This window comes from Anarrhichthys ocellatus, unplaced genomic scaffold, assembly GCF_004355925.1.
Source record: "Anarrhichthys ocellatus isolate YVR2014 unplaced genomic scaffold, GSC_Weel_1.0 scaffold23, whole genome shotgun sequence".
NCBI classification, from domain to species: domain Eukaryota; kingdom Metazoa; phylum Chordata; class Actinopteri; order Perciformes; family Anarhichadidae; genus Anarrhichthys; species Anarrhichthys ocellatus.
The window spans coordinates 3546297-3568401 of NW_022280053.1; the positions used below are offsets into that span (position 1 = coordinate 3546297).

At 42.4% G+C, this 22105-nt stretch overlaps 1 protein-coding gene across 2 annotated transcripts in view; it reads right to left on the reverse strand.

Annotated features, from left to right (window-relative positions):
• LOC116390320 (mediator of RNA polymerase II transcription subunit 13-like) overlaps window positions 1-21736 on the reverse strand; it is a 69113-nt gene extending 47377 nt beyond the window's left edge. For both annotated transcript variants that reach the window (XM_031859841.1, XM_031859840.1), the window contains exons 1-2: window positions 20195-21736; window positions 4997-5234 (exon numbers count right to left, since the gene is read on the reverse strand). In XM_031859841.1, the coding sequence (XP_031715701.1) occupies window positions 4997-5234; window positions 20195-20266 (310 nt within the window). In that variant the 5' untranslated portion in view covers window positions 20267-21736. The remainder of the gene's footprint in view (window positions 1-4996; window positions 5235-20194) is intronic.
• Window positions 21737-22105: the final 369 nt, after the last annotated feature.

Consider the following 22105-nt stretch of genomic DNA (forward strand, 5'->3'; position numbering starts at 1 on the left):
GTGTGTGTGTGTGTGTGTGTGTGTGTGTGTGTGTGTGTGTGTGTGTGCATGCATTTATATTTATGTCTCATGTCCAAAATATGTTACTTTGTGTCTGGCTGTGCTGACGACTCAGCCGATTCAACACATTAATCCTGTTTCCTCTCAAACTGTACTTAACCCACACACACTGCCGTCTGATTTCAAGACAGCAAGCCACAGTGACTGAACCACTTATCACGGAACCAAATACAATATCAGAGAGTGCTTGAGTACAGTGAGAGAGGACCAGCGAGGTAACACTAGATCATAGCTGCTCATACTGCTGGCTCAATGGCATGATTTATTTAGACTAGAACAGTTCTACACGGCTGCCACACTGTAGGATTCATGGCTTCTCCATCACGACAGCCACCATAATCATTCGATTTTATTGTGGTTATTTCCTCTATTCGCAGCAGTGTTTGTGATGAAATCAAAATGAACTCAGTGGAGTCAGCCAAAGATCAAATGGCCCACTTGGTGCCAATGAAAAGCGGGTAGTTCGCAGGACTTCCAGATCAAGGCTTTGTCTCTCTAAGGATGAGCTTTTAGTAATGGCCAGCAGCTGCCAAGCCATTGAAACAGAATAGTTCAGCGATGCATTTGATTGGACGGCTAAAAAAGTGGGGCGGGTTTCGAATGTAGCTTGATATGGAGCTGCGGAGTACTGTGGCTCCACACACAACTCCCTTGTCGCGAAAGGTTGCAGGTCGATTGATTGATGCGTGTCATGATATTATAGGCTGAAATCGGTCGGTGCTAATTAACGTAAGCAAGCGTCATATTTTACAGGAAGAAAAGATGACAGGATTCTGATATAAAAACACGAAGAAATGTATTTTTGTAAATTTGCATTTTATGTTTAATAGGTGCACAATATGACCAGTAATTTGACCAAAAGTGCTTAAAGGGCATTTTTCATTTAATCCCGACTGAGGGACCTAATTGGAGCTGATTTCAATAATATCTCTCTGCACACCCTCTCTCTCCCACATGAACTGAATTTACCCCTAATCCCACCTGTTGGAGTGCAGCCTGTTCATGAATGTGAGACTCCTCTCAGTTGTACAGGTCACAACACTGTTTATATTATTCATATCTGTCTAATAGCTGCTGGAGGTCATACTGAAGACTAATGAATGCACTTTAAATATAATGAGGTTGTGTTTTTCTACATTGAATTACTAAAAAAAAACATAAGCGGCAGGAGGGGACTTTCCTGAGTTGGTGTATTTCTTTAGTTCAACAATTTTGACACTTTTAATGTGTGTTGTGATTATGATAAATAGCAATTTAAGCGGCTTGTTTTTTCAGCTGACTGTAAAATTGTATGGCTGTCTTTTTGTGATTGTTGTGTCGGGATGTTAGGCAACATCCTCGCCTTTACAATTACATGGCAAATACACCTCTGACAATTCCCCCCATTCACTGCTCGGTTGGCAGACAAGACTCAGCCAGCTAATTTAAAACATGCTAATTTACACCACTTTAATATTTTCTATTTGATTCAAAACATGGTTATCCTGCTGATCATTCACACTAAATGTGCCTGACAAGCTGACAGCTTCAGCTGCTCAGGCAGATGTGTTTAAATCAGCATTTCTGATTGGATGAGTAAGAATATAAACACGACAATCTCTTATATGAATATGACGTATATTTAGCAATAATAGTTATTCCTTTGTTACAACTGGCTTCTGCTTTTGATTTGATCAACACACAACAGTGAAAATCACCTGATTCTGATTGTTAGATTCTATATATTTAATGGGAACAATATTGGGGAAGACAGTGACTGTGAGTGCTTTTTGTTTTAAAGAGGAGGAGAAAGGGAATATTTTACATTACGGTGAGTCGACTACTGTATTTAACAAGCATTTTGGATGAGAATGTGACAGCCCAATGTAAACTCAGAACACTTTTTAGGCAAAACTGAAGAGCAACCAGTGGCGGAAGAAGTACTCAGACCCTGTAAAAGTGTCAATACAACAGTGTAAAAAAACACAATTATGTTTAAGCGAAAGTCTTTAAATTCAAACCATTATTTGAATTAAACCATTTGAGAAATGTAGAGGTGATAACAAATCACAGACATCTAAAATGTGACAAGGAGCCGTAAGACACTGCATTTTGGTCAAAGAACCACTAGTTTAATCTTTAATAGCTTATTGTATTTTAAAAGAGTACCATGCATCATTAAGTAAAATCTTGATCTGAAAAGTAACTATGGTTGTCAAATAACTATAGTGGAGTAAAAAAAGTACCATATTTCTCTCTGTAGGTCGAAGTAAAAGTTGCATAAAATGTTCTTCCTATAAGTCTATAATATTTAACAAGCACCTCAAAAATGTACACCAGTAGAGGAGAAGTACACGACAGTCCCCACAGACGACAGTCAGGACTGAGCCGGAGCCGAGTGAATCTGAATACCATGACACCACTTGAACTGAACCTTTTGTCAAAATAGTAGAAAAATATTTTGTGATGTAAAAACAATTTTTCACATTATGCCAACGCTGCATTCAAACTGAAGATTGGAGCTCTCATATGGCATGTCTGCTTTCACACACAGCATCTAAGGTTACTTAGCTCATGTCAATATATTTTTTTCATGCAACGACCAAAGGGAAAAATCACAGGAGGAACAGACTGACACGGGGAGAGAGACAAAAGAGCAAGAAGTCAAGGCGACATGAGGGAGAGAAATCTAACACATAGAACATTCCCACAGCGAATAGAACTTCAGGTGTGTGGCTCCTTAAGACTCGTTAAAACACAGATAGTCCCTGTGTTACAACTGATTCTAATTCGGAGGAAATCCAGCTTTAATGAACAATTATCAACTTCTTCTCGCACCCCAAATGCTATTTTCACTGCTTAATAGGGACTGTACAGGGAGACCTGTGTTTTACATTAGAAGTAAAGAAGTCTTATTATCATAATTGTATGCAGCATGGGTGCATGTGTGTATTTGATAGTAATCCTCCTGAAGAGTCCCTCCTCACCAACATAGGCTCTCCATAGCAGCCCAGAGTGATGTTAAATTACTGGTAATAGCCTTTGAATTCAAACACTGGAATGTCCATTAGTCATAATTTGAGATTCTCAAAACATTCGGCCATTTTTCAAACCAAAAATATCAAACAAGCGTCTCAATAGAGAATTTATTTGGGGTTTTAAAACGTTGATCTGGCAAAATAAGACATCCGATGACATCAACTTAAACTCAAGGAGATAGTGGAGGAGATTTTTTTCACAATTTTCTGATATTTCATGAATCGATTCATCGATAAAGTAATCAGCAAATTATGAAAATACACCCGCAGAGGTGACAAAGACAAAATGTACAAAGGTCAGAGCATTCAAATTGATTTGTTTCTCGTTATAAATAATATTCCCCCAAAAGAATTTGACTTGACCGAGAGTAAAACATAATGTTTAAATTAGCAGAGTACATCTCCACGACCTGCAAAGATATAGAAACAAATCCTTCAGACCGACACATCTTCAACCCTAAATTATCAAGAGCTGTAAAATATAATGAGATAAGCAGAGAGTATTACTAACTTTATTAGATCTCAGTGTGCTACTCAAAGGGAGTTATATTTGACAGTTTAGGCTGCCAGCTGTGACAGTTTACGAATTGGTGAGGTAATGCTGAAATCTCATACTGCCACATACTTGTTATGTGGCTTCTTGTGATACATTTTTTGGCTCTGGATGCCCAATTCCTGCCACTCTGTGCTCATCACACTGACTCTGTGTGTGTTTTGTGATCGCTATCATCCTGTGGTTCTTTTAAGATCAGTGAGCATTGACAGAATCAAATGATCAAAAAGGAGTCGGATGACGTTGGCTTTTACATGATGAGAGACATAGTTTGGATGTTTGGCGGTTTTTGGGTGAAGCAAAGAATTAAGTTAGACTAGCGTCTGTTATTGATGCAGAGAAATCTCAATTGAAATGTACATCGTATCTTTCTCTATTAGACATCCTGATGCAGTCTGAGTAACGGGCTCTCCCCAACAGCAGTACGAACATCTGTCAAATATCTGCTGCAGTGCCTGTGAGGCCTTTTCACATCAAGTCAGCTTTAAGAGGTAAGGACTGAAATTCTCAGTATTGCTTCAACCTCTCCATCCAATATTCCTGCTTTTTTCCCCCCCTCCTGACTGTTGTTCTGCTAAACCAAATCCAATATATTCCCTCTTCCGTTTCCTCCTCTCCCTGTCTTCCAGAGGCGTAGTCGATATGTTGGACTTCTACACACGTGCGCAGTGAGATAATGAAAATGTTTCTATAAATAGGGACAACAGTGCTGACAGTAGCACTCTCTCAAGTGAGATATCTCAGTGTAATTTTCACTAACACATTCACACACACACACACACTGTAAATACTGGTGCTGAAAATCTCCTCCTATTGCTGTGTGCTTCATCATAGTGATAGTCCTGAAGCAGCGTATAAACACTTGAGTTGCAAAGCAAACACAATTTAGATATGTGCTATATGAGGCTCAAATATAGGACTAGATCAATGCGCCCTACACATCTTAAACAAACTGCATGCAGCTTGAATCTGCAGCAGACTAAACAGCTTGAATCTACATAATACTGAGCACTGCTCCATGTTAGACACCACAGCTCCTGTATAACATGCAGGCGCTTTGTTATACTATAAAACACTAAATATATTTGCCACTGACTCACGCAACTCAAACTCATGTTGTACATCTTCACACAACACATATTTCACTACTTCAGTCACTCTGCTAAAACTGCAGGGCGACTGTATTCCGCGTAATCACTCAGTCGATATAATCCAACGCAACATAGTAAAAAGCAACCATAAAATCAAACAGTCTGTACAAGCCTCTAACCTAAACTTTCAGGTGATAAACAGAAGCTGAAGAGAAGACGGACGGGAGGAGAAATAACTGAGACGGATAGAAAAGCTCTTTCATTCTCTTTCTCACCTTCCAGCTCATGATGAATGACGTCGGAGAGGTTGGGCTCTTCGCCCCACCAGAAGATCCACAGCTCCTTGGCGTCGGGCTTGATTTTGCGTCGCCATACACACAGCAGGTTGGCCTGCACGCAGCGCATGAAGCTGCGCAGAACCGGGTCGTCCTGGGCCGGGGCCGAGATCACCGGCCCGTACTCCCCGCTGCCACGGAAGCTGTAGCAACGCCATTTAATGCCCGTCAACTCCGCCTGTGGCCGGAGGAAGAGGAGAGAGAGAGAGAGACATGATTAAAGCGGTAAACGGTCCATTTAACAACCTTAAAAATATAATACAGCATAAACTAATAAAGTCTTTTCACTGTCTTTACTCCAATCATGGTTACGTGTAATATAAATGTTGAAATAATTAGTTGATTCATTGATAATAAGCAATCATTTTGACAATCTATTTCTCTCATTTATGCCTCTCCAATGTACTGCTTTTATCTGTTTTATAGAATTGTACATTTAATATCTTTTTTATCTTTTGTACTGTACTTTCGTGACATTTTAAAAACCAAACAATTGATTGATCAACCAAGAAAAGAATCAGTATATATTTTCATACTGAAAATAATCTTTAGCTGCGACCATAAATGTCATATATAATTGTAATGAATTATTGTTAATCAAGAACTTCAAGAAGCGTGTTTCACTTCACATCCAGTAGATGGAAAAGAAAAGAAAAACAACCGCTACGCATAAATCCATAAAGTGAAAGCAGCCTTATTAGTGCCGTGTTAACCTTGAAGTACTGCACTTCAGCAAACATAGATTTCTCTCACATGAAAGAGAGCAGCAGACAATACTGATTCAATCAATAGCTGCACTGACTCGGTCCAATTATGTTTTATTTTCCCGGGCTCCCTGTTTACACGGCTATGATCCCTGTGTAAATGTTTCAACATATTTAACATCTCCCTGTTGTGTTGTTATTTAACTGAAACCTTCACTCACTGCTGCTGATGCTGTAAAGATACGATAAAGTGTGAGGAGAGAAGAGGTGGAGAGTACCGGCGAGACATAAAAAAGGTGGCCTTGAGTGAAATGCAGGGAATGAACTGCTACAGGAGGGAGAGCGTTGTAATATAGTAATAGAAGGGGCGTTACAGAGAGTGAGACGTGAGGAGAGGAGAACATGTTGGGGTCAATGACTGGAGCCCGGCCCAACAACTGACATCTTCTCCATTTACTCTCATGGGATGATAGGCGTTTATGTTGACTATTGCAGACTTGGGCATGTAGGCGCTCTGCCGTGACACATTTAGTGATGAGCCAAACTTCTACTTCCATGATTTTACATTTTGTAAATGAGCATACATATGCAAACAAGCAAACACACACACACGTATACACCTACACACCCGTCAGTGCCCCTTGTGATGCTCATGTGTGCTTTGGAAACTCTTTTTCATGTTTGTTTGTGTCCTTGTGTTTGTATTTCTGCATGAATGAGTGGAGAGCACAAAAGGCATTGTTGAACAGGACAGAGATTTGGCAGGCAGGGGGGGGGGAATCTCCTCCTCTCCTGTGTTCACCCAGCTGTGAGGATCATGTTTGGCATACTGGCTCGGGCGCCAAGACACCCAAGACCGGCTGAGAGAGAGAGACGATACTGACCCATTTTTTAACACGGGAACAGGTAAAAAGGAGCAGCTCAAAGATAATTAAAGCCTGCAGTGTCTTTGAGTGGGTGAAGAAAAGGAGGCTCCACAGCTTTGATGCTCGTAGAGAGAGAGGGAGAGAGAGAGAGAGAGAGACTTACTATGCTTGTGTGTGTTTTCAGTGTTTGTACGCAAGGGTCGCAGGGTCATGTCCGAGTCAAGAATCCAGCCAAAACCATGCTTTTGAGGAAGCCTGTGCATGTACTGAAAACACACACCACAGCATCTTATAAGTGAGTGTATACACCGAGGTATGCACATGACCCCCAGGAACACCCTCCTGACTGCAGAATGGACCCATAGTTACAAGCATGTCCCCCCTCCTGTAATGACAGTGTGTGTAATGGGAGATATAAACATTGGCGCTGTGATAAGCCAAGCCCTAAAATTAGCCATGACAAGGTCAAGGATGCTGTTTCTCCCAAAGCAAAAAGAGGAAGACATCTGCTTGCGCTGCCTCGTCACTCCCAGTCAATGTCAAAAGTTCCTCCGCTGTTTGACACAGCTGTCTGCTGCTACTGAATCAGGAGCGGAGACGAAGGCGGCGAGGAGAAGTGAAATGTCAAAAAAATATATTCACAATAAAGGCGTACCAGTTGTTGGTTTTATAGGGCAACACATGCTCTCTGCTGAATTGGTTGTTAAAGATCCCCTCTAGACATGTTTTTAACATAAAAATACACTGCTTGGTTTCATCAGCTCTGGGAGGCTGCACTCGGGCACATTGATGCTTTCAGCTAAATGCTAACATGAATGACAATGCTGCTGCGTAGCAGGTGTAATGTTTACAACGCTTACCATCCGAGTGTAACACGTTAGCCAATTAACACTAACTTAGCACAGAGTACAGCTAAGGCTGATGGGAATGTCATTGATTTTGCTGGTCATAAACATCAGGATTTTTGGACAAATTGAAATTTTGACCAGATGATGATTAAGAGATCATCCGTGCAATAATGCCACCAATGTGGAAGAGTAAAAGTCAGGTCATCAACAAAGTCAATAAGGTGCATCTTCTGGGGACCATAAATCTCGGTACACAATTTTACAGCAATCAAAGTTATTTCAGTCTTGGACCAAAGACTGATCAACCAACCTGCAGACATTACCTTCCTGTTTGTAGCCATGCCGCCAGCAAAATTCATTCACTACTTTTCCTCTTTCTCCCTCATTGAAATATCCAGAATCTATGAATACCGTACGGAAATATTTTTGTTTGAAAGTGTTTAACTGCTTGACTATTATGTCTCCTGCTTCTTCAGTGAAAATTCAATTCATAGTGTGTGTGTTTGTGTGTGCGTGAGTGTTTGTGTGCGTGCACTGCTGCATCACACGTATGTTACATACCAAATCAATATCAAAGTAACTGTAATGTCAGAGATGTAAGGTGAGCACAGAGAAACTGATACTAGCCTTCTAGCGTCACACTGCACATACATAATTCTTCACAGTGAAGGTCAAACATTCATATGCAGTTACAATAACCAAAACACATTTTTGAGTGGAGGATGGCTTGAAGGCAAAAACCTGTTCACTTTCTAGTGCAGAAATATGGCCTACAGTACAGGTGTATTATTCCTCCAATAACAAGTCGTATTTCCAGGCGACGTATTGTGCTAAATGGCCACAGGCCGCACTGTGTCTTTCAAACACAGGTGCTTTGTATTTGTTGGCCATGTGTAAACCACTAACCTAACACCCTGCTGAACTCCTGGGGAGGATTAGCTGTGGCACAGTTGCAGGAAGAGGAGCAGGGCTACAGTCACATGCTCCCATGCAGATCCAAACACATGCCTGCACACAAACACTAACACACACACACACACACACACACACACACACAGCAGCTGTGATGATGCGCAGACCAGAAGTGCTCAAAGACACTGACATGCATCAGGAGGCAGACAGATCACTGATGTCCAGTTATTTGTCATTGATGACAGCTAAAATCTGCCTACATGCCACCACATGTATGGAGACTGTGGCGTCGCAGTAATACCAGTGTTAAAAAACAGCTAAATCTTACATTTGTATGAATAAATTATTACTTGTAACACACGAGAGAAAGCAAAGAAAAAAATCTGTCACGCATGTCGTTATCATCTCTGCAACTTTGGTGACAGTTCCTGTCCCGCAAATAAAAAGAACCTTTCATATTTGTTTTTAGTTCTTTCAATATTATTCATGAAAGACACAGTGTGGGTGAATGTTGCTGAAGTGCCGCTTAGATTATTTAGATGTAATACATTTAGTGTGCACGTGTCTGCCAATCGGACGATAAATTATACCAAGCACTGGGCTTATAAGTGGTGTTTTAGGTAGGAAATGCAGCAATATTGTAATAGCATAGTGGAGAGGGTTAGGCAACTAAAAAAATATATTTTTGTGTCACGAGCGGTGGTGCGTTTGGTGGGACAGTGACTATATGTATGTTGAACAAGCAGACAAAAAGGAGAGCAAATGTGTACCCAAAGTGGCAAATTCCTTACAATCCTTCAAAGCGTGAAAGAGCAAAACAGCGATTATTCTATAGGCAGAGGTCTCCGTCTCTTTTAAAAACTACCACGGGGGTAAAAAGGGGAAGAGGTCAAGGAAAAAGAAGCTGGATTTTGTTTCACTGTCAATAAAGCCGGCACTTCTCTGAGCCCCCTTGTACTGTTGGTTAGCTGGTTCAATTTCTGATTGAGTGCAGGACCGAAAACAAGAGCTTTTCCTCCCTTTTGCTAAGACGGACCAAAGCTTTGACCTCACTCTCACCTCTATTATCTTTCTCGTCTCCACTCTCCCTCTCATCTCTCAGCACTCTCTCACTGTCACGGATGCCTATTGAATACACCCAGGAGTATCTCACGCTCTCCCTCTTTACTTTGTGTTATTCCTCTCTTTATGTCCAGTAAACAGAGAAAATATAAACAGCTGACCTAATGTTTCCTGGATATTTCTGTGTTAGCACAGAGGAGGTAGACATGTGTGCTCCATTTGTAGTATTCTATTAAAACCCCTTTTTTTCCTCAGTTTCTGGCAGTAGAGCGGATTCTCTATTACTTTACAAGCTTTTGTATTCTTTGAACATTGATTTCAAATGGCAACCTAAGCTTAAAACCAGAGAGTTCAAAATAATTTCCTGTATATAAGGTGAACTTAGCCCCAGCGTGGAAAAAAAACATAATCTGTATCCCAACCAGAGGTCAACCTCAGTGCACCAGACATGTGCTTGTAATCAAGAGGAAATATGGAAGTCGGAAGCTTTAATCTCTGGCATACGTTGCACTGGATAAACCATGTGACTTCAACCGAAAAGAGAATCAAAAAGGTTAGTCATACTGCAGGTCTAAAAGACTGTACGCCGCATATTGTTTAAAGCCCAGGAGCTTTAAAATGCATGAGGAAACCGACGCTACTTAGATAGCAACGAGGAAACGAGAGGAAAACACACTTGACATGCACTTTGTATGAATGCTCCTGCAGACTGAAGATATTTTCTCTCCTCCTGTTCTTTCTCAACAAAAAAAAAAAAACTTGTGGGACCTTTTGAACGGACCTCGTAAACTTCCCACCATGCAGCTGAATGTATGTTTGTGTTGGACTTTTTCCACACAGACAAGGCTCAGCAGCTGCCCGTGACAGAGACAGGCGTGTAATGACAGCACATCTAAACATGACTCTGTGCTTGTAGAGCGCTTCCTTTCACTTTCACGACAAATTACTTTTTGATAATACTTCCATAAATACGTTAAGCTCACTAAAAGAGAAATCACAAATAATGTTTACAGAAGACGTGAAGAAAAAACTGTATTTAATCTGGTTTATGCAGATATTTGAGCTTTATTAAGGACAATTTCCTTTCAGAACTGCAGCTGATGTGAACATTTTCATCTAAGTGGAGTCTAGTGCTACATCAAAGCTTGACAGAGAGCGTATGAGAGCGTCATCTAAGAGAGATTCCGCTTCTTTAGGAATCTCACACCGGTGTAAGAGCCTCGCTGTATGATAGTCTGACAAAGGAGGCACTTTAGGCAATTGAGAGACAGCTTGTATCAGCAGTTTTACCCACTCCGTCACAAGTGAAACACTTATTCTGTCAGAGTGGCATAGCTTTCTCATCAACGTCAAATCAGTTTAGACGCTTGACAAGCTGCCAATATTTGGGGTGAGTTTTTGTGAGAGCTGAGAGAGTCTTTCGATAAGACTCGACGTCTTTATCAGACACATGCAACACTATCTCTCTTTATTTCAACGTCAAAGAACAGGCTGTAATTGATTTATGTTCAACAGACACAGAGAGACTGTGAGAGACCGAATACAACTTATTTGAAGTTTCAGCAGAAACACTTTTGTTTATAGTGACAATCTTTAAAATATTCATAAAATCAAATATCAGTCTTTGATACTATTTATGGTCTGCATTTGTAAACAATGTATTAGCATTCTGCATTTGCCTTAAAAGTGTTTTTTTATTGTTAGTGGCAGTTAAAGCTTATATTGTGAAGCAGTCACAGGAAATGAAATGGGTTCGTGCTGTAATTTCTTTTTTTCTGTTGTGTAGAAAATGCTTACAGCGTGATGGAAAAGACAAGATATTGACTGAGCAAAAGGAGTTTGTTTGGCTGCACTGTAAACAGATACCACAGATTGCTCCTCTGTTGTATTCCTGATGAAGTAGCTGCTCAAAGAGCTTTCTGTAGTACTAAACCACACCTGTTGTTCCCACTAGACTCCTCCAACCAGGACTGAAATATTAAGGATTTTAACAACTTTTCTTGAACGCATCAGATCTGGCAGGTTTAATGAAAAATCAAAGTGGGCAAAGCACCTCTGAACAAAGACAATGAAGGTGGCTGTGCTGCTAAGTCAGCAGCGAGAAGTCACCAGTTAGAAGAGCCAGTGGCAGAAATCAGAACAGGCAACGACTCCCCCTTCATCAATTAACCCGCTGAAATCAAATTAACCCACAAGGAGTCGTGCTCCCCTCTGGCATTTTCCACCACAAATGAAGAGCGATGCACATTACTGCACTTGTCTGGGAGCGAGAGCAAAGCGAAGCACCAAACAGGTGTAGGAAAGAAGGCCTCTGGGGCTGCAGGCACTAAACAGATGCTTTTCCTCTGCCTTCTGCGCGCCACCTTTTCAAGTCCCTACAAAACAAGGGACCGTCATTTGATCTGTGTTCTTCTGCCGTATAGCATCCAGCCCTGGGAGGTGAGCGAAGCCAAGTGACCTAATTAGAGCAGCGCGAGTCCCCAGGGCTGAGTGACGGATAGACCTGCCAATCACGCTGCAGAAAGCCTCTGTCAAAGCCATGACTTCTCACCTGACACAAAGAGAGGCGGGAGGCGACAGCGACGGAAGACCAATAAAGGACAGCGAGACATTGTGTACAGTGCACTGCAGCATCCGAAAGCGCTGACAAGATCCCCAGCCAAATAAAACAACACAAAGCTGCAGCGTCAGGCTGCTTTTTAAAGCGTTTTGGGACGGGCTAAAGCAGTGGCCCTGCTTAGCCTAAATTATTAACATGCAGATAAATAAACCAGCCTCTGCTTTACTCGTGTCTCTGGTGTAACTTAATCAACCGTGACAAGCCACGGGGAGCTAGAAATGAGTGAAAGACACAAAGACGGAAAAACTGAGAATCACGAAGAAGGAAAAACACAAGACCGAGAGAAAAAAAAGTAAAAACAGTTGCTAGGCAACATACAACATCTATAGGAATTCAGCAAGGTATTCAATTTTAGAGATTTTTGTCTCCAGGGTTACAGTGGAAATATAATATTTCAAGCACTTCTGTGGTTTACTTTACTCTAAAAATCACTTAACTACTCAGGATGTTGCCTCTCCTGAGCACAACTACACCTCCGTTTGTTCCCCGACAGCTGGAATTTATAAGCCCAAATTTGGCTGAAAATATCGTCGAGCACGTCATACATGCGTCAGCAAAGTCCTGGGATTACCAGAAGCAAAGATATGACCATTGCCGTACAGTTTCTTCAGTTTGTTTAGTGAGAGAATGAGAGAACTCAATGCAGTAATTGCACAATTAGCATGGGGGCTTCTGAAATGCCTACAAGTAGTTAATGGTTTGATTGTTTCTGAAATTGGGCAAATGGAGCAGAAGCGGTATGAAAAAATATCTAATTTGGCTTGTAATTTCGTGCATTGATTTTTTCCACAGGGATGCCGTTTCAGATCAAATGACAGCCCTGCATACATCAGCATGACTTCTCCTGGTGTCATTACACACCAGATAAACAATATATAAAAGGAGACAAACTGGAAAGCAGTGTCTGCCTGTGTGTGTGTGTGTGTGTGTGTGTGTGTGTGTGTGTGTGTGTGGACGTCAGCAAGCCATTACCTTCAGCATAGGTCACACCTGAACAGGTTCCAACCTGCAACTCACCTAGCTGCTGTCTGTAATCCGTTTGCTTACTATGTGGGAGGGGAAGCCAATCACAGCTTTAACACTAAAAGTCCACTGCCCCTTCTGCTAACGTGTTCAGCACATACATTATGTAATGCAAGTCAAAGTCCTCCTCTGCTGTCTATTCACTCTTTACAACAGATGCAATGCTACCATGGCATGTTCATATCTCTGCCACCACCACCACCCTTGCCTAAAACACTTAGCCATGCGGCTCCATGCTCACTCAGTCATGCCTGCTAAATACTCTCCATCAAACCCGTTGTGTCTCACTTCTATACTGCAAAGTCCATTTATTCTACGAGGCGAGCCAGGGCTGAAATTGAGCTGTACAAATTAGCATCTGAAAAATCATGGGTGTCTGCCTAATTCAAGATGAGAGAGAGAGCCGTTTGGCAGGACAGGGCGAATCAATGCGCCACAAACGGCTGTGAATCAACAGTCTACACATAATGTGTTTGTTCTCATCAAGTACCGGTCTGATTGGTCGCAGATAATCTCTCAATGGAACATGAACACATGATAATTAGAATTTGCAACAGCACAGCAGCCAACATTAATGTTTTCTCTCTCCCTTGTTTTTTGCAGCTCTAAAAAGACCCCCTTTAACCAAAGTGTGCTTTAACTGCAATTGAATCCCAGCCAACCATGTTATTGGCAAAGCTGTCTGGCTTGCAGAAAATATTTGCCTAGCTACAAGCAGGTCAGTATCTACCTTTAAAGAAATTCTCTTTGTCAAGGTGTCTGCAGTCAGGTGAAGAGATTGCATACAGACCATGTGATGGCACAGAGAGGAGCAGCAGCAGCAGCAGCAGCAGCAGCGAACACAAGCTTTATCCGTTTCTGGAATTTATTTAGCAATCAGACAACAGGCATCAAGGTCATATCGGAGGCAGCGTCGCTGCAGCAGCATCCGAAATGTAACAGTTTGAAGAAAGGTGCTGTTAATCCATTGGGAGGAAAGACCAGCAATTAGGGGATGAAATGTGTCTCGCTGCAGAACAACTATATTCAGCAGTGGTGAAACATATTTACTAAAGTATTTAAGAACAATTCTGATGTACTACACAATATTTATTAAATTTTTTATGCTGCTTTAATACCTTAATAGGAACATATTGCTACTAATATAGTAGTAGTAGTAATACAGTCCAGATAATCTGGTTTAATGAGTTCAATCATTCTCCTGAGTCAAGTGTAATTTGTTTTTTTATTGAAAGAGCAGCGATCTCTCTTATTCTGACTTCTCGGAAATTCTTGAAACCGGTTCTACAGGAAACTGCTTTAAATGACTCTCATTAGATAATAAATGTTTGCTATTAAGATGGCTTTTCTTTGCAGCACCAAACATATAAATGGTCATCACCCTTTACCTTGACCTGCTACAGCAATGGACTGCAGCTCACAAGTTAATGCACAGGTATCATTATATGAAGGGACAATTCTGAATAATGAGTGCTTTTATTTTTTTATATCAAAGTACATTTTGGTGATAATACTTATTCACGTTATTTGGGTGGAGGACTTTAACTTGTGAGGAAGAATCTGTACCATGGTGGTGTTGTTACTTTTACTTGTTTTAAGGATCTACTTCTTCCACCACAGAGATTCAGCATTTACAAACACAATAGCAGCAACACTGTGACAAGGATGTGTTTAGAATCTGTGTCTCTAGCAGCCTATCGGTCCATATGCCAGCTAAATAGCTGACTTTCCAGCAATCCCAAGCACTTGGTGGCACCGGCTACCGACCATTCCTACCAATCCTCCTTTCCCACTCAGCCTTCTGTCGCCCTGCACACATGCAGGAGCACCAGCGGACGCTAAGAATAGATCACAGCTGGCACTGCAGGGCTTACATATTTTACACTCAAGCCACCGTGCTCCAAAATACTCCTGCCCATCCCGTCCCATTTCCAGCTCCGGGACCAGCGGTGGTTCCCTCCCTCCCTGTCCTGCCTTTGAACCATTCTTCACCTCTGCGGCGGAGCCCTGACAAGACCGACTGCTCAGATAAGACCCATGACTACACACTCTGGAAGAACTGAATAAGAAAAGAGATGTGTAGTAAAAACAGAGACACAAGTGAGCAATCCTTGTTCGCAAATCATTCTGTTATGGCAGCAAACTATTTGAGGAGCCCGTGTGTCTGTGTCTGAAATACAGAATGCCATGTTCACACAGGTGGGCCACTGCCGGGTTGAGTCCTGTTTGGATGACAAGAGATTCCCACAGCAGCGACAGGGGAAGATTAGTGGGCGGCGCCACAAATGGTCTCAAGGTGAAGCCAGTGCGAGCTGTCAAAACTGCAAGCAAGCGGAGCCAAAAGCACTGGTTGGGCGTAGGGGGTGGACCGCTGAGTGAGAAGCAACCAGATGGAGCCGCTCCACAGGGCACGCAGCAGAAGATAGGGGGGTGATGCTTTGGAAACCTGGATCGATCCTCTCCTTGTGTAAGAGGACGCTAGCATGTGCTTAGATATCTCAATATGAACTGCACAGACGGTTGCTTCTTTAAAAATACTCCATGTAAGAATATACATTCACCTTTTTATTGTGTGAACAGATTGTAACGAAACTTAAGAAGTGAAACCTTCCCTGACTTCTGCTGATGCCGACGCTTATGTGCTCTACTTTCTTCAGTTGCCCTACAGCGCCAACAGTGTGTCTTGAGTGGATAATGTCAGCCAATTCATCCACCCATCCGGGGCTGATCCGGCTGCTAACATTACAAAACAACCAATGCCAGATCTGTGTAGCATAGCTAAGCTAGCTGGCTAGCAGCAATCTACCTCATATCATAGAGCCTGTAGTCCAAATAAAATATAGGAAGATTACAGATATGTATGTCACGTCACTGTTTTGTGGCATCTTAGCCTTTATTATTATTTAAATAATAGAAAATCCCCCCAAAAAGGTTTTTAGTTTTTTTATGACAATTTTTTGACAACAACAAAAATATAGAATATCGTCTGCCTTATCTTTTCAATATGAATGATGCTAATTGCAGACCATTTGTATTGAAAAAAAAATCCCAATACAACCGCTTATGTTTAGTAGCCTGACAGATAGTGGATACAAAAACATCTAATCATGATATTTGCGGCGAATACACAATAACATATAAGAATACTTCAAAGTGGTCTATTAAAAGTGTTCTATTATAGTATTTTGACATTTCACAGTTAAAGAATAAACTCTACTGGGAAAAAGAAACGTCATGGCAACAAGGTTTCTAAATTACCGTGTGTCACATTTCTGTTTTGCAGAGCCTTGGTACTCATCAACATTTGCCCTGATATCGATATATCTGCAATATAGCCAATATATCAGCAATAATTACATGTAACTTACCATTGATTTAGCGGGCAGGGTCTCTCTTAAAATTCATTTGAGAACTTTGGCTTCTTTTGTAGTGATTTCATCAAAGTAACATGTTAAAAATAACATTGTTTTGGTATCCATACCAACACAATACCCAGCCCTGTATAATCTCCAACTTGATTTGATTCTATGGCCGAGCAAATGATGACCCACACTTCATCCGACCACCGCCTCTTTCTCATCCCTAAGCATCCCTGCAATGCCCACCACCATTAATAACGAGGATATGCAAACAGCCTATATTACAAAGGCACCCTCCCTGATTACCTGCCTCTTCTTACAAGGCACGGCCACTCACCTGCCATAAATCAAGACACTGCCGTTATTGCTATTCTCCCTGCCTCATCTCTAAGCACTCTATTTCCATAACAGACAGTAGCGACATTATTATACATGCAAGATCTCTATTGGAATACAGTTTGGCTAATGAGCACCTCTTAGTTGATCACATTAGACCTCCACTTGAGGACACTTAATTACCAGCGTTGAGGGGACTGAGCATATCCTTTGATTAAGGGTGCTGCATTCTACCTATGTTTGTACAAGGACTGCCTCCTTGGGATATAGTATGCATCCTAAATAAAGGAGATGAAACAAGCAAGTGTGGGTGGAAGATTTAGTATGCATGTGTGTTGCATTTGTGATACATATGTTTGTGGGTGCATGTGGGTGTTTATTTTTTTCCGTGTTGGTGAATGTATCTATGTGTGTGTGTGTGTGTGTGTGTATTCGTCTGTGTGTGCATAATGTGATGGGTGTTTGAAGTTTGTCTCCCGAGTCTGGATGGTTTACAGTGTTTACACACACACAGACACACACACACACACACACTGAGGCTTCCTGCGTCGTGAGGCTCTCGACTGTCTCCTTGCATTTCATATGCAGGCTGGGGCTCTGGCTGGTGTCGGCGTCATAAGAACTGGCCCAGTCCACAGAAAGATGACTGTTTTCTCTCTCTCTCTCTCTCTCTCTCTCCTTACGTTCCTCCGTCTTTAATTTTCTCTCTCGCTCTGTCTCACTCTCACCGTTTCTCTCACAAATAGGCTGAGGCTAGCAGTCAGGAAATGCACATCAGTCATAATACTTTCCTAAAATGAAAACAGATTCGGCTGCAGTCTCACTCACTCCTTTGCCTGAAAACATTCTTCCGTTTCTCCTCCCGTCCTCCACCCTTCCCTCCTCCGTTCGCCACTTCAACTTAGCACACCAGGATCTTTTCTCCCACTTACAAGGGTCCCGTTTGCTTTCTGTCACAGACGGATGATCACCAGCAACACAAGACAGTTGTTTTGTGGGTTGCGTGATGGCAGCGATCTCAAGTATGTGACACCGGTCTCACAGAGCGCATGACAGTAATCTGCTGTGCCGCCATAAAGTCCCACAGTATGGGCACTTATGCTTTCTAAAAGGTACTTTTTATTGATGCAGGTTGAAATAACAGCCGGTAAATGTGTGTGGGGGACGAGGTTAGTGCTTGTTGGAATGCTGTTTAACATGCTGTCAGACCAGAGCGGTCACCGGCTAGCCATGAGGCCTTTATGTAAGAAGATAGACAGCCTGACCTGGAGGAAAAGGTTCCTCACATTAGAAGTCGTATTCTTGGCATTTGTGGAACTCTAAATGTCCAAGTTATGCTTGCAACTGATGAATATTAGCGTTATCTTTTTTTGTTTTACCTATTAATTCCTTTTTTATATAAAATGTCAAAGATGTCAAAGATGACATCCTCAAATCGCTGAAACAAAACCGCAAAAGATTTTCCATTTTCAATGATTACAGAGAAAAGCATGAAATGTTTTGCATCTTTCCTTGACTAAAAAGCTCCAATTATTAATAGATTATCAAAATCAGAAAATCCTAACTGAGCAATTGTTCATATAAAACACATATTTTTCAAAGTCGTCTTTCGCTGGATCAATACTCACACCTGATTCCAGTGATGGAAACAGCACTTTAGCCTCCACTTCTTAACCTCTTCATGCACAAATGTCTCATTTTCAACATCAGGATGCAATCTGCATCCCTCTGTCTGTCTGCCCTCTCTCTTTGTCTCAGTCATATCCTCTAACCAGGACACTCGGCATGTCATTAGTGTTTTGTTCCGTCTTGGACTTCCCTGTAGGAGCCCCGCCAGTGAGCAACTGCTGTGGCACTAGCCAGTCATAAATATTCTCAACAAGCCAGCTGATGGATGGTCTCTTTCTCCCTCAGTTTGAAAGGGATGTTCACGGGGGCCAGCACGACGGCCAACAACGCCACGGCGAGCGAATGAAAGCTTGTTCCGCGAGGGAATAACCTCGAACTGAGACGTTGACAGAGACCTTTTCAACTGTAACATGTCAGACTGGGGGGGAATTTAAGACGTCTGACACTGGAGTGCCGTTACATTTACTTCCAACACCAGTGAACAGAAGTTCAGAGAAGATGCTTTTGAATAGCTCAAGGTAATATTTACAATCCATCGCTCACTGCTTTCAGTCAGAAAAGCTGCTAAAACACATGATAAGGAAGATGGGCCAGTGAGTTGTTTGAAAGAGATTTCTGCAAGCGGTGTGATAACTGCAAAGTTTCTCTCTTCCCTTATGCACCAAAACATCTGAATCCATACCACGAGACATGTGTTTTTCTGTAGCTTTGGTGTAACCTGTGTAGTGCAACAGGGGTCGGCCGCTGGAGCTGGTGGACAACCTGCACGATCACCTAAAAAAGCCCTCAGGACCCCTATGTTGTTGTGGTTCTCAGCAGCCTGTGCCTGTCTACCGCATGCCTTTCCACTCGGCTGCCTGTTGTAGTAGGACAGTTAACTCGCTGATTGCAGGATGAAAACTGTGAAAACACACTGTTCAATCTCCTCCGCCCTCAAAAACCAGTGACTACCACGAAAATTATGTTGCCTGTGGAGTCTAAAAAAACACCTTTTTTTTCAGATAAACGGTGTGAAAGTGCTGTTTCCGCTGTGTGCTTGATACATGCTGCTGTCTGTCAAAATCTTATTAACCTTCCTTTTCTCCGGGAGACGTTATTATTGCATCGGTTTGGATCTGAAAATGTTGCTTTTGTGTTGCTACTCAGTTCACATTCACACAAAATGATCCCTAATCTTCCCATTAAAGCCTGGTGAGATAATTGTGTAGATCAGCACATTCACTGAAGATCAGAAAACCCTCTTCTTCTTTTTTTAAATGCTCTGGCTTTAGACATATTGAAGAGAGGTACCAGCCCCTATTCTTTCCAAGTAAGTTGCTTGGCAATGCAACAGAGTTCCAGCTAAATTGACAGTGAAATGATTATTTAAAAGGGGAGTGAGGATGAGGGCCAGAGCACACTGTGCTCTATAGATGGAGAGAAATGAGTGTTAACTCTATTGTTTATCTGCTAAGCCCATGCCAAATACAAGTGGTCCGTTTGTTTTGGTAGCATTTCAACATTGCATTTCAGGCGCTATGAGATATCTTTTGACTCATGATAATAGTGTTATTGTTTTTAACCGGAGGCGTCTCATTCTAAACAGGCTTCAGAGGTAAGACGTGGTGCATTTCCTCGGACCATTAACCCGTGTTAATGATTACCTCATAACAACACCAGCTATTGGTTCGCCTTTGCACAGCACACGCACACTTACGCGTGCCTCCCGCGGTCCTGCGACTTGTCAATCACAACTGGCTCGCGTGTCTGTGACAAGCATGCTTTATGGGTGTACCGTACCAGAGAGAAGATGTTGGAGTGGCAGTCCTCAAGGCTTGCCCCGTTAGCCACCCAATTCGCTGTTGTAGTCATAATCGTCCGCCGGTGGGGTCGTCAGCGCTGGGCATGTCGAAATCCAACATCGGTATATAAACACCGAGCAGGGCTGACAAATCGGTTTCCGTGCGAGTCCGCCAAAACAAGCAGGCGTATAACCTCACAAGAGGTCCAGATAATAGACTCGGGGTGTTCGGGCAGAGGAATGGGCGTATTCAAAAAGAGAAGTGCAGAACGCATCCACCAAAGCCCCCAGCGGATATAATGTTGCAATGTAAATCCAAGCGTGTGCGGGGATCACAACATTGTTACAAACCAGGTCAGGCGATTCCAAACGTGATCATTGTCAAAGGCGGGGGAGCACAGCAATGTATCCATCTCAATCCACGCACCGAGGAAGATCAGCCTGTTTCCATGTCAGTCTTTCCGCTGATAGTTTCAGCAGTAAATGAGCATAATCCATGAGGAAACGACTCCTTTTCCTCCGCACTCCCCCACCCCAAAGAAAAAATGCGAAATTAGGAGTCAAAACTTCTTTAAAAATAATATCACACGTTCAGCAGCTGTGCACAATCCGATCCGGCGAACTTAAAAGCCGAGACGTTTCATGCAGGATATCTGATTCCTGTCTTGCTCCGCAAGCTGATGCACCACTTGTGATAGTTTTCGAGAATTGCATGAGCTATTTATAGCCTTCTTTCTTACCACAACCGTTCCTCTCACAATGTAACCCAGTCCGCCTCGCGCAAACAGGCGCTGCGAGCTGGAATGTTTGAATCCCTCTGTTGCTCTTCAATTAAAACGGACCGCAGGCGAGGTGGTCGCCGGAGGAAAAGAGAAAAGAAAAAGAAAAAGCCCCCGGTGCTCCTCCGTGGCAGGGCGGACGAAGTCGAGCGGGCTCCCAGTAACCTCGAATCATGAGTCAAAGCGTTCAGACAAGAAAAAAAACTATTCTTACACTCCACCGCCAGGAAAACGACAAGCAGGCTTCTGTAGACCCGAGCTTTGAAAAAAATCCTTCCTTCCTTTCAGTTTTATATCATTACGAAACGTCCTCTCGCGGCCACAGCAGCCTCAATCTTGCACACACACACACACAAAAAAAATCTTTTGTTTTTTTTAAATGCACAGTTCAAGCAAAAGTGACAGTCCTTGTCTGGCGCCGATCATTGACATGAAGAATATGTTGCACGCTGCAGATCTCTTTATAAACCACCGCGACATTTAAAAGCGAATCCTCCCTCCTTGCTCGAAAAATGATGTGATGATGATTGAATTAAATCCTCCGACGTGTGCACGGTTTCCCTCAGCGGCGACTCCTTTGCGCCGTGGTTTATCTCTCGGAGCGTGTTGTTATTATATTAGTAGATAAGTGTGCGTGTAACCCGAGTGTGTCATCCTCACCCTCGGTGTCTGTTTGCTTTGCGCGAAGCGCCGCTGTAGCAGTTTTTCGCGCACGATTGTCCAGCCCACCGAGCATTGTAATGTAATGGCGGTCGGAAGCGTACTACAGAGACTCGCCTTCCCATTTGGCCAAGTTTGTGCTCACGTGATCAAAGTCTGGGATTACAGTACTGTTCAGTATCTTTGATATGAGACTGGATATCTGCCTGTCGCGCGCGCTGACAGTCAGCACCTCCTTTTTTTTATTGAGACACGCTTTGTTGTTAGACGAACCTTTGCTGTTTCTGTTCGTCTGTCTGTTAAAGGAGATTATTTTATGTGATGGTTTTTTTTTCATCGCTGTATGGTGTCTCTTTGTGATGCATTGGTTACATAATGTAACTGTGTTCACAGAGCATGTGACAGAATAGAGGTCATAATGACTCTTTCATGAGAGGCTTCTATGCAGGTTAGTCTCACCAAATTCTCCTT